At 41.2% G+C, this 12429-nt stretch overlaps 1 protein-coding gene across 2 annotated transcripts in view; it reads left to right on the top strand.

Annotated features, from left to right (window-relative positions):
• nbeab (neurobeachin b) overlaps nt 1-12429 on the top strand; it is a 185390-nt gene that overhangs the window by 88566 nt on the left and 84395 nt on the right. For both annotated transcript variants that reach the window (XM_029516791.1, XM_029516790.1), the window contains 4 exons: nt 3542-3699; nt 4962-5085; nt 6837-6964; nt 10728-10789. In XM_029516791.1, coding sequence (XP_029372651.1) covers nt 3542-3699; nt 4962-5085; nt 6837-6964; nt 10728-10789 — 472 coding nt within the window. The remainder of the gene's footprint in view (nt 1-3541; nt 3700-4961; nt 5086-6836; nt 6965-10727; nt 10790-12429) is intronic.

The raw sequence follows: 12429 nt of genomic DNA, 5'->3' as shown, positions 1-12429 counted from the left end.
GTGTACAGTATATGCATGTATGTGCACCATGCAATCACTCACACAGCAGCAGAATGCTAATGTTAATCCTCAGGGCTCGTTTCAGTGGGTCAGTACACCGCTAATGGTTTCTAAGTAGCATGCAACACATTATTCATTTCAGGTTCCTTCCCACTCATCCCCCACAGCCAAGAATTCTTGTGTTTGAAAAGGCCTCTGAAGCACTGCTGTGGTTTATTTACATTCCTGGATTAGATAAAACCACACAGTAATCTGTCTAGATTTGGAAGTTTACAAACCTGTTCCTGCAGGGATGTCAAAGCTTCAGATCCCCAAGATCCCTGTGTCCCATGAGTGATAACGTTTTGAAAATTGTACATTTTTGAGAGTAATTTGAGTTGGTTTACCGCAGACAAAAACTCTTCCTTTCCTCTGGACACTACTGGTTTGGTTGAGTTTTCCTGTGTCTGTGTGGTTGCTGGCAGGCTCTAGAAAGAAGGCAGAGGACACGGTGAGTCAGGAGGAACAATGGGGCCTCCTTTCCATATAATGCATGCATGCTGCTGAGCTGGGCTGAGGTGAGCCTGATGAATAGGAAAGAAGATGGAGGAGTATGTGAAGAGCAGACAGCTGAGAGGTTGGGGGTCTCCAGGGCGTTGATGACAGATTAAACAGAAGCAGCCTCACGCCACACCACGGTCAGCCCTGTCACCCTCACTGCTCACACCGGTAATAGGAACTGGCAGCCTGAAATGAGTCGCCACGGCAAAGTGTATTATTTTTGAAATGCTTTCACACAAAACCTCCTGACCACACATACAACTTTGTCTCATGCTTTTCATGTCACTCCCCATCCAGCCTCTATTTGCTGTGTCTAATTGTTTGCCACCTGCCAGCGAAATGAACTGCCAGCCATGGACGGGCCTTTCATTTGTCTGTCAGGGTGGCTATAGATTGAGACTGACAACATCAAAAAAGAAGAAAGGAGTGGAGAAAAAAAAAAAAAGGCTTAAAGTGGTGTGCATAGAGGGAGTCATCGCAGAGTCCCTTTTACTAGTGACTTTCTCAGAGGAGGGATATAAATTGTTCAACATCCAGATTTCCATTACAGCAGATAGGACTTCAGTACAGAAATACAGCAATGATCTTTAACTTCCTGTCTGTCCCCTTCTCCTTCTCAAAAAGGATCCCAAGTAGCCCTGTGAGATGTTCTCTGTCCTTACAGATTTTTTTTTTCCATGATGAAGGGCAATGGTAATTGGCTTTAATTGAATTTGCGGGTGAAATGTTCATATATTTCCTTGGTGTGTAGCCTTTAGATTAGATTCCATGTGTTGGATTTACAAAGGAAACATTTTTTTTTTGGTTATACTTGACACCACAGCCATATCCCACAGCTGCAGACCGCATTAATATTCATTCCAAGATTAATCCTTGCTTTATTCTCTGCAACTCAATTAAGACAATCCTATTAATAAAATATGCACTAAATAATCTATACATGATTCATGAGCACTCATCTTATGAATTATTTATTGAAAGAGGTTCATTTTTTTAATCAACATCCTGTAGCTCCAATGTAATGTCCCAGCTCTACCAAAAATCGAGTGGGTTTCCACAGAAAGATGCAAAAGAGGGATGAAATTAGAAAAGTTGGATTAAATCCACAACCAGGCAGTTCAATCACATCTAAGTAGTTATGTTCTGATAGCTGTCAATGAGATTTTACAGAGGAAAAGAGCAGAGCTCTACTAAATAAGTGATACTTATCATTGTTTTCTCAGCATAGATGCATCTCTGGAGGTAAAAATATTTCAGAAAGCTTTCAAGTTATCCTCTGACTCTTTCACACCTTATCATATGATTGAGTTCATTTCCATCTGCCCAATTTAAAAAACTTTTGCTGCTATTTTCTAATCTTGCCTACCTGCTAGATGATGTTTAGCAAGGCAACAGTGTGTCTGTTAATTTGTACTGTAATCTACTTGTTTGTGTGTTTTCTCCAAGAGAATCTACAGAGGTAGTCTGTTACGTTAAACCTTATTACTTTGATAAGTTTGGGAATTCAGTTTTCCAGTTTTCCCGTTTTCCAGTGGGAAAGGATGGAAAATGAATTATCCAAAGCTAGAAATACACCTAGGCCAAGTTTAGTTTGCTTTACATGCTTAATATCATCTATCAGATGTACTGCGGATATAAAATGGCAAAATAGAACAGTAAAAGTCTGTGTTGTTTTGTTGAGGGAGGATTTCTGGGGATTTACTCCAGATGACAGCAGGCTTAGCTCGTGACAGAGCAAATGCCTGGCCTGTGTCACCCTGAGTAACTGCAGGGGATTGGACGAGACATTATCTGGCAGCCGCACAAACCCAAAGGCCAACTGCAGACCTGATAAGGACAAGCTTTCCTTCTCTTTCCTGTCAGAGAGCTCTTGCAGGGCCAAGTTCACTGAATCATCTTTAACCCTTGGCCAATCAGATTGCATGTGAACAGAGGTCTGGTGGATTAGTTGCGTGTCTGTGCTTTCCTGCGCTGTTACATGAGGTCACAAGTGTAACTTTGATCTCCTGCTTCCACAAGCTTTTCTTTACATGCTTCATTTGTGAGTGCTGCCCCTTTGTCTCTTACCTTCATGTGATGTTCAATACAGTAGCTTCTATAGTTAAAGGGAAATAACTTATTCTTATGTCCCATTATCCTGAGAAGAGGAAAATTTGGTTATTTCAGAGCATAAAAACCTGAAGTATGTGGGCCATATTATGCAAATATGTCAGCACTCATTATGCACTTTCCGTCCTAACCAAATGCTACTGTCTGTCTATACAGAGCAAATGCCAAAAAGATAGTTCTGGAATCTCGTAGTTAGTTCCAACACAGACAGTAAGTATGCAAATTTATAAAAAATGCCAAATTCCTTCAGGACTCTCTAACTGCCCTGACCAAGGTCCCATGCTAGCAGGGACTATGAGCAGTAACAGATGATCAAATGTTTTCTTTTAAATGTCAATAGATTTTAGATAGAAATAGAAATTGATTCCTGCTTTTATGTTTCAGGATCAGGACCAAGAAGCCTCTGGTCCAAATGCTGGCTTTACTGAAAATCAGTTTTAATCCATTCCCTTGCTGCCAAGGTGATACGCAAACTCTAACCCATCTATTACTGCACTCAGCTGCAACAGAACTGTGGTACTATTTAGCCCGCAGCGCTAGCAGTTTTCTTATATTATCATATCAGGGCTGTAAGTCAGAGTATGATTGATTGGTGATTAATTCTATGAAGTCATCCGTAGTACACAATCTGAGTAGACAGTTACCATCTGTAGTTATGGTGGCTTAAAATAGTGTGCAACTCAACAAGGCTTTGGTAGCTGAGAATGGAGAAGCAACAGAAAGTTTCACCCCCGACCCTTCAGATTTTATCTCTTCATTGTGTTCATTGCTAATTTGGTGTTTTCTTTGCAGCACTATAGTCTCGCTATGAATTTCTGTTTTTATTATAGTAACTGTACACCACTTCTGTTATGTGTGTGTGTGTGTGTTTGTGCATCCATGTGTCCTGTAGGAGTGTGGTGGTGCCTGTGAAGAAAACCTCCCCTGGCAGCTTAGCAGTTAACACATTGGGAAACAGCAGCAGCACCACTGCTGGGCTGACAGCTGGCAGCACCCCCAACATCTTTGCTGCTGCTTCTGTGACACCCAAAAGCATGATCAACACCACAGGTAGGTTATGGATAAGGTTACTGGAATATCCTGACAGTTAAAAAACCCCGGCCATCCCTGGTGATCAGTCAGTTACAAACGCAGTTAGATTTTTTTTAATTTGAACACTTTTCTTTACCATAATGACCCAGTCTTGTTCTTTTTTCACTGATGCAGTTCCAAGAATAGAAATGAACCCTTCGCCCTTCACTGGATTATGTGATCCTATCTGCCAGTGCATGGGCTTGTTATCACCACTAGATGGTGCTCTTTACCTTCCCTGTACTGACTGAAGCAGCAAATAAGAAGCACAAAGATTCCTCCTGATTTAGCCAAAGCCAATATATCACATCTACTTCAATTAAATAGTGCAAATGAATGCGTACTCACAGCTTTCCTATATAATGTCTACTTCTGTCCACTTTGCTGTAACATTCTCCTTCCCTTGCTGTCACTTTGATTCTCCTGGGATTTTGCTGCATTGAGTTGGTTCCACCTCAGGACCCCTGGTCCGGCTCTCTGAAAGGACCCACTTAACACCAACAACTACCAAGACCTCCAACACCTTTTTAATGTGCTCCTTGGAAAAAAAAACAAAAAAACCTCTCCTCTTTTAGCTCCTCTGAAAGAATGTAAGAAGTGTGTCCAAGTCTAAATGTGCTTTCAGCAGAAGCCACAAACCAAGTGATCTCACTTGCTCTAGTTTTCACTCCCAAGAGGATGTGCTAATGATTTTATATTTGGGCATGTGCTGCCAAGAAGATGAGACTCTGTGCTCACCTTAATTTCTGTTGATTGAAACCCTAAACTAGGCTTAGAGTGTAATATGTAAAAATCTGATGCGGATGTTGTTTCGCTGCGTGGGATGATTCCTCATCTTGGTCATCTTACTCAGCAAAATAATTCCATATGCTGCCTCTGGCACCAGTTAGAACACCCAGCACACTACACTTGGTTTTAGTTAAAGATTTGGTGTATGATTTGACACTGTTACCATATTTCCATTTGTTTGACTTGGTTGAAATTTTTGCTGACTGCTGGATTTCAGAGTGTGGCTGGTTTTCTAACATCCCATTCTTTTCCCTCTCTTCTTTGATTATTTTAGTCTGTGCTAATACATTTTCAGCCTGTGGCACCGAGATGGAACACATTCATTTCCTTGTTTTTTTTAGATTTGTCATTAAATTTGACATCACTAATTTTACTTTTTTACTCTGTGTTACCTAACATTAAACCCCACACACTCTTCTCCACTAATGTTGTCTCTGTTGCTCTTCCTGCAGGAGCCACTGATGCACCCCCCTCTACGGCCTCATCCTCTAGTTTTGTCAATGGAGCAACCAGTAAAAACCTGCCGGCCGTGCAGACGGTCGCCCCAATGCCTGAAGACACAGTAGAAAACATGAGGTAGGTCAGGGTTCTCCCTGCTCTCACACTCCCACTTCCTGTGGATGTAATCTTGCTTTATTCTATTTGTGCGACTCTGGTGTAAAATGTACTGACACACAATTGTGTGAGAAGTTTTTTTTGTTTTTTTTTTTCAAACACCTTTTTTCTATATCACCCTTCCTTTGAAGTCATTTATAGGTTGAATTCCTGGAGCTTACCTTGAATGAACAATGATGCATTTTAATAAATTAAAATAATTTTCTTCACAAAGCCAAAACAAAATAGCACCAATAAATTAGTTTCATGCAAATACTCTGTCACAGTTTGGACGAATGTTTGCAGTGCATTTATGTATTTCTTTGTGTAGATCTTGTTGTGACCTCGGCACATTTTCACATCACTTGCTCTAATAGTTTGTGACAGACATCTTTAGTCCTGCTCTGACTGTTGAGAACCTTTCTCCAGAGTCTGTGTTTCTTTCTCTCTCTCCTGCTTTCTCTCACTGTCTACCCGCTCTCACTCTCTCTCTTATTCCCGTTGCCTCAGTGTGTTCTGCAAGAGGAAAAGAGATTCAGTTGCCATGGCAGCAGTAACCGACATCACTTAGCGTAACTGTGAAGTCAATGATAGTACTGTCTTGCTGCAGATCTTGCTCATGCCTAAGTTAAATTTCAGATAAGGAAAAAACATCAGGCCAAGTTACTTGCTCCAGTCTACTGACCAAATAAATATGGTGATCTTTATGTATATTTCATCATTAGAATTTAATGATTTGTTCATGCCCAACCCTTTTGTCACAAAACGCCATGAAGTGGTTTCTTTTTTCTTTCTATTTCAGTGCCTTTTGTGAAATGGACCAGTATCCACTGCGTCAGGGACTGACACCTTCCAAGCTCAAACCCTTTAGCTCCCTGTCAGGATTAAAGACAGCCTCCAGAGGCACAGGCCAGTGTCTTAGGCAAGGACATATATGTTGGGCACAAAAACTCTGTGCACCCTGTTTCTTTATACGAGCCTGTCGTCCCTCTGCTGTGTTTTCCCAGGGTGCAGGAAGGCAGATTACACTACACATGCTTACAAATCCGAAACCAAACCTTTCCTCCCCTCTGTCTTTCTCTCTCTCTGTGTTTTTCTCTATCTTGCTGCTCTCTGCCCATCTCAACTGGGAAAACAAGCTTCAGCTCTTCTCATGCTGGCCACTATCTGTGTGTGCGTGCACAGCAGAGGATCTGTATGTCGCAGCCATTGCAGAGTCGTATCTCTGACTGTATACACTTTGCATTGTGTGGCTGCATGACTCCAGCTCGCAGTTTTTCTGAGCTGCTCAGATAGTGTCGGGCAGCAGCATGAGTGTGGAGAAGATAAGGAACTTCTCTCTGCAGTGGTGAACACCTGTGATCCCTTACACAAGTCTGGTTACATGTCACAGCAGAGAACGCAAACAAGTGGTGAGAGATCCTGTGAAGGATATGTGTTCACATTGCTTTTAACAACATGAACTTTTGTCTTCCATCCCCAGTGATAGCGCACATAAATCTGGCTCAGTTTGCATCCACTCAAATGTGTTGGTCCTCCTCTGCACCCACCAGGACTGTGACAGTCTGGCTTACACTAACTGTTCTTAGCTGTGTGCACTGGGTCAGCTGTGAGGATGACACTGCTCTTTTCAAGCCTTGATGGAAGGGCCTGTTGCATCAATTTCATTTCTGCTATAATTCAGGAGTCGAATTTGATCTTGTGACTTCTACCTTGATTTGTTCTCTTGACAGCATTACTACAAAGCTGGAGAGGGCCTTGGAGAAGGTTGCACCCCTGCTGAGAGAGATCTTTGTTGACTTTGCACCTTTCCTGTCACGCACCCTGCTGGGCAGCCATGGTCAAGAGTTGCTAATAGAAGGTACAAATGTTATTTGTATTTTATTCTCAGAGTGCTGTTTGAAGTCCTGTCCTTGCCATTATATTGTTGGAAATTATATCACAAACTGCCTTGCTGATAGAAAACACAGTACAGACACTACCCAACTCTTGAACGAGTTACGTTCTGAAAGGCCGTTCATATCCTGAATTGTTTGTAAGTATAAAGAACTGTGATGCTGGGGTGGTGTAGGCTACAGTGTGGTTGTCTATTGAAAATTATGTCAATTGATTTATTTATTTATTTATTTATTTTTTAATGGTAGTTTCTCTTTTGGTGGTTTTTGCCCACCTGCCAGTACCATTTTTACTGCAAATCTTTCTTCAAGCAGAAAACTAAAAATATCACAATTAGAACTCAACCAATGTTTTTTTTTTTTTTTTTCCCTAAACATTTTTGGTCAGAGTAATTTTATGGTGAGTTTTTTTCCAGTTCTAATTATAATGAAAGACCATTTCTGTCCAGCAGCTTCCCTGAACAGTCCAATTCATATCCATTCATATGGGAAGTAAAATAGATGCTTACTGAAGCACTGCTAAGGATTGTCTCAGAAAAAATTATCGTGTGACAAAATGATAGTGGTAAAGCTCTGCAAGTAAAACCTGGAATCATGAATGTTTCAACACTGACTTGAACTCTGTCACAATAGCACAGTGTTCATTATTCATGTCTTCACTATAATAACCCAACAATTTTTCTACAGCAGTCACATTGCATACATTACAGCGCTGGTGTGACTGACTCAGTTGTGCTCAGTATCTGCAGAAGTGTGTGATCCCTCAGCTCCGTTCTAGGCTCTAGTCTTATTTTCCTGGTGGCAATCTGAAGGCTCCTAGTGCCTTAACCAGGCCCCAGGTTGGCAGCTTCTCACAGTACTACTTGTGCCTAACCTCAGGACTCTCTGCTGGCATGTGTGCATGCTGCCAATCTATTTCTCAGGCTTGTTTTGGCTTCTGTTCACAAGAACACATTGCCACCACAGACAGCAGTGTGTGACAGTGTGTGTCTGCAAGCACTCAAACTCAGTGCAGGTTTTAAAATATACAGGACCTCTGCTCTTTGACAACCTCAATGATACCTTTTTTCCCTGCGCGTCTCATCATTTAATTTAACTTAATTGATAATAAAATCAAATATATGTGCACAGACTGATAATGGACTGAATAACTTAATTTCTCCATTGCTGATATTTTTTTTAATTTTATATCAAACATTATGTCTTGTTTTGCTGAGCTTGTTTTTAGTTAAGATTATTGTAATTCCAAAATTAAAATATAATTTTGTTTAATCTTTTCAAACAATTGCTTTTGACAGCTTAATCATAAGCAGGGATGTTATAATCTAATTCTATCAGAATGATCTTTCAAATGACAAATTCAACTATGTAGTTTTTAAAACATCATTTACTTAAAATAGTACCATTCTAAACAGTTTTTCCTTTACACAACATGCATACATCATACTGTACATACACATATGTATGTAAATAGATGCGTATTGTCATGTACATGTGGCTGATGCTCCCTGCACCAGCTCAGGGGAAAGCAATGAAAAATCAGGAGACATAGCCTTGACAAGTGTGAATATGTCTGTTACCCGTTCACTCAAAGTCTGCCAGCAGACTGACTTAGCTGACAAACCAGAGCTCAGCTGAGAGTGCAACCCCACAAACAAGGTTGTAGATAGACAGCTCAGGCCTCAGCACTCACCAGACGTGTTTAAGTCAGGGTCTGTGTGCACCCTGACATGGATTAGAGCAGTTTTCTCAGACCAAACAAATGCTGAAATTTACCACACACGCAGGCTTTAAATCTTTAACTTTGTCAAGCCACACTGGTCCGCTCTAGTTGATCAGCTGCTCTAGTGCATTATTCCAAATGCTTTAACAGAATTTGCCATTCCCCCCTTTCTTTCTGTTTTTCTCCTGGCCCCTTCCCAGGCTCACAGTTGAAATACTGTGCTGTAGTGCAAAGGCACTCCATTTACAAGTAATTACCAGCCATCCATCACTCCTTGGATTGCCCGGGGTCAAGCCCTCCTTGCCCCACATGCCCCTTTGCCTCATCATATTCTTTCACCCCCAACAAGACATTTGGCCACTGCGGCAATTATATTGAGTGCACCCTGAGCTTTACACTTGCAGTCGGTGGTTTAGGCCTGTGTATGAACACTACTGCTGTTGTGATGCCTGCCGTCTGCTTCATGCTGTCCCCTGAGTGGCCCAGCCTGCTGACACATTGCCCCACAATGCCACATTCACCCATGCCTTAACCCTGCCCTGTTTACAGGAAAGAACTGGCAGGCCATGTTTAAATAGAATGCATTTAGTTTGTCTACAAGCACAAGGCCAGGGTCATTTGGCCACCTGACTCCTGTGTCAGGCTGGACTGACTTATAGCTCAGCATGTCACTGCTATAACAAGAGGTCAGCTGTGGCACCCTGTGTACAAGAGGGTCACATCCTCTCAGAGTATTTACAACGTGCTCCCTCGGACAGTCTGCACACATGAATAGAGACGGATGGAGAAGCAGCAACTACAAGATCCATCCATGTAGTGTTCTGAATATGTTGTATTCTGTGTCACAGCATTTTGAATCTGACACAGCTAACCATTAAGGCCCAATCTATAACAGTTTTGTCCATAAAATCAGAGTTTAATTTCTATACACAATAAATTTTAGTTACTTAGCTGGTCCCAGCTGCAAATAAAAGTGAAAAATTATTCAGTAGTTATAGTATTCATATTGTGTTACTTCTGATCTTGCAGTGTCTAATCTTGTACTTTGCATTTTGGTTGTGGGGCTTCAATTTTGATTGTGGCTTTAAGATACTTTTTTTTTTTTTTTGCTATAAAGCAGTTTACATTGAATGTAAATTTAATCATAATGTGGCTCCAATAAGAAGTACTGTTGTGTTTGACATTAAATGAGATGGTGTAGAGAGAGTTGCCCCAGTTGGAAGGTGCTTAGCTGTTAATACCGTGATGTCAAAGCCTTTTCATGGTAATATAAAGAAGTCATGCATGTTATCATTCATATTGTAAATGCTTTGTTTTACAGTGCAGAACTGATTTCTTTCTCTCAAAGCTTGAACATATTTTGCTCTCTTCTATGACTGACACTGTGTCATACATATGACATAGCAGCTATGTAGCACAGACTTCTCCCACTCACCTCTAATGAGTCTTGGAGAGTTGCTTTCTTTCCTTTGCTAATCACAGCACCTTAATGGTTCTGGCCAAGTGCAGCAGAAGGAGCTGAAGGTGCAGAATACAAGACCAGTTGTAGCCACTGTTTCTGCAAATTAGCTTTTCACACCTGCCCTTGTTTCATTAGAGAGTTGTCTGATTCTGCTGCTCACCATCTACCGAATGGAGATGAGGAAAGAAGCTGTGAATGTCTGTGTTCCCTTCTGTGAGTTTGTGTGCATTTGTAGGTAGGTGTGTGTTCCTGTGTGCGTTAGGAGAGGGCATTTACATGGGCACGTGTGCATCTGTTTTGCACACATATATTCTGTGCGAATGACTGTTTTTCATTTTCACGGCAGGCAAACTGAGAGCAGCAAGATCTCAGATTTGCCTAAAATGTATTTTATGTATAGTCTTGTTGTCCAGGAGCTACTGCACATCTTTGTGTTATCTCACACTGCTGCCCAAATGTTGGACTGTACCCACAGACATCTTTTATGTGCTAACCATTATGGGTAATATCTATTCTGCTCTCTTCATCTTCCTTGTCACCACAGGCCTAGTATGTATGAAGTCAAGCACCTCAGTGGTGGAACTTGTCATGCTGCTTTGTTCTCAGGTGAGCTTTCGTCTTTCTCCTCCTCTTCTCCTCTCCTCTCCTTCCTTTGTCTCCCTATTGGTCCCATCCTCTCTTCTTTACCTTTTGTGATATGTCTCTCTTTTATGATCTGGATTCACCTCGTGGTGAATATATACTCATTATTATATATACACATTGCCCAAAACAAAAGTTGTCAGTGCATCGAGTTTATTTAACTCAACTCTCTAACTCTATAAAGATTTGCACAAACATAACGATATTCTGTCTTTATCTTCTCAAAACCATTTTGAATCCATGAAAGTCTTCAAAATAAAGGCAAAGTTGAATGATAGTTATTTTATCTCTGCTGGAATTTTGCTTATCAGTATCTTTTTTTTTTTTTAATGTTCCATTGGTGAATGATCCAAATGGATGACAACATGCAGCCTCACGCAGCTCTCTGAGAATCCAGTAACTTTCTCACTACACCCCAGAGCTTTAATTCCCAGCCCTCCTTCAGAGAGAGTCCCACCTCGTGCAATGCTGCTAGTGACTGATCACCTCTGAGCTGACCCTCTGAATCTTTTGTTAAGCCCTTGTTTTAGAGAAGGTCAAAGCCCCGATGTAGCAGTTAGAAGAGAAGATATTTAACATACCTTCTGTCAGCCCATCATTCTTGTATTGGGAGCCCATAAGGAAGCCATTACTTGGTGCCTCTTTGTGGATACAGACTGCAGGCCAGAGCCTTGAGGATTGACACTATATATGCACCATCGTATCCGCAGTCCAAAGCCCTCTTCAGCAGGGAGCTCAGCCTATGTTATATGGAGGCCATTATTCAGGAGCATTCCTCAAAAACATGTACATAAATGGGGCTGCCAGTTCTGAGTTACCGTTGCTCTTTTGAAGGTTTTTGACAGTTCCACTTTTGCGATGCTTTCCTGTCTGTTGAGTCTCTGTGGGAAGTTGCTTTTTTGAGCACAAGGATTTATTGCAGGTGAGAGCGTCAGCATGCTGTTAAGGGTCTGAGTCCATCCCCCTTTAGAAAGATAGCATTACTGCGGCTCCAGAGGTTCCTGCCATTAGGGGCTCTAGGGAGGAAACCCAGGCTGAGATATCGATCAGACAATGAGGCCTTGAAACTGGACCATATAGCTTGGTGTCCTCCTAAAACCTTTGGAATAGAGATGAGCCATTACTTTGTATCTAACATTGCACCCCCAGTAATGACTGTAGTTTTGTGGTCAGCCTATATGATTTAAAGACAATGCTAATGATGAATAATGGTTAATCAATCAATTGTCCCCCATATTACTTCTTGTGGTGAAAAAGGAAATGTATACAGAGTTATATTTTTAAGCAAATATAATCTTTATTCTAACTGAAAATGACATTGCACTGTATTTTTAATTATCATATAATATCATAGGCATCAGAGTCGCCTTCTCACACTCAGCATTAGTGTTGACTGATATCATTATAAAATGCCAACTTTAACTTATCCCTCATATATTTCAACTGTAATGTCCTAAGACAGCAAGGGGATCACTTAGCTGACCTTTAGTCCAGTTCTGTTTTGTGACCTGTCAGTTTTATGAATAAATTAGTGCTAATGATCTGCCTTTTCTTATTTATGCATACTAATCACGGTAATCATCGTGGGCTGCAGACACCGTGTG

This window comes from Echeneis naucrates, chromosome 13 (genome assembly GCF_900963305.1).
Source record: "Echeneis naucrates chromosome 13, fEcheNa1.1, whole genome shotgun sequence".
In the NCBI taxonomy this organism is placed as follows: Eukaryota; Metazoa; Chordata; class Actinopteri; order Carangiformes; family Echeneidae; genus Echeneis; species Echeneis naucrates.
The sequence above is the reverse complement of the archived record's forward strand: the minus strand, read 5'-3'. Positions and strand labels throughout refer to the sequence as shown.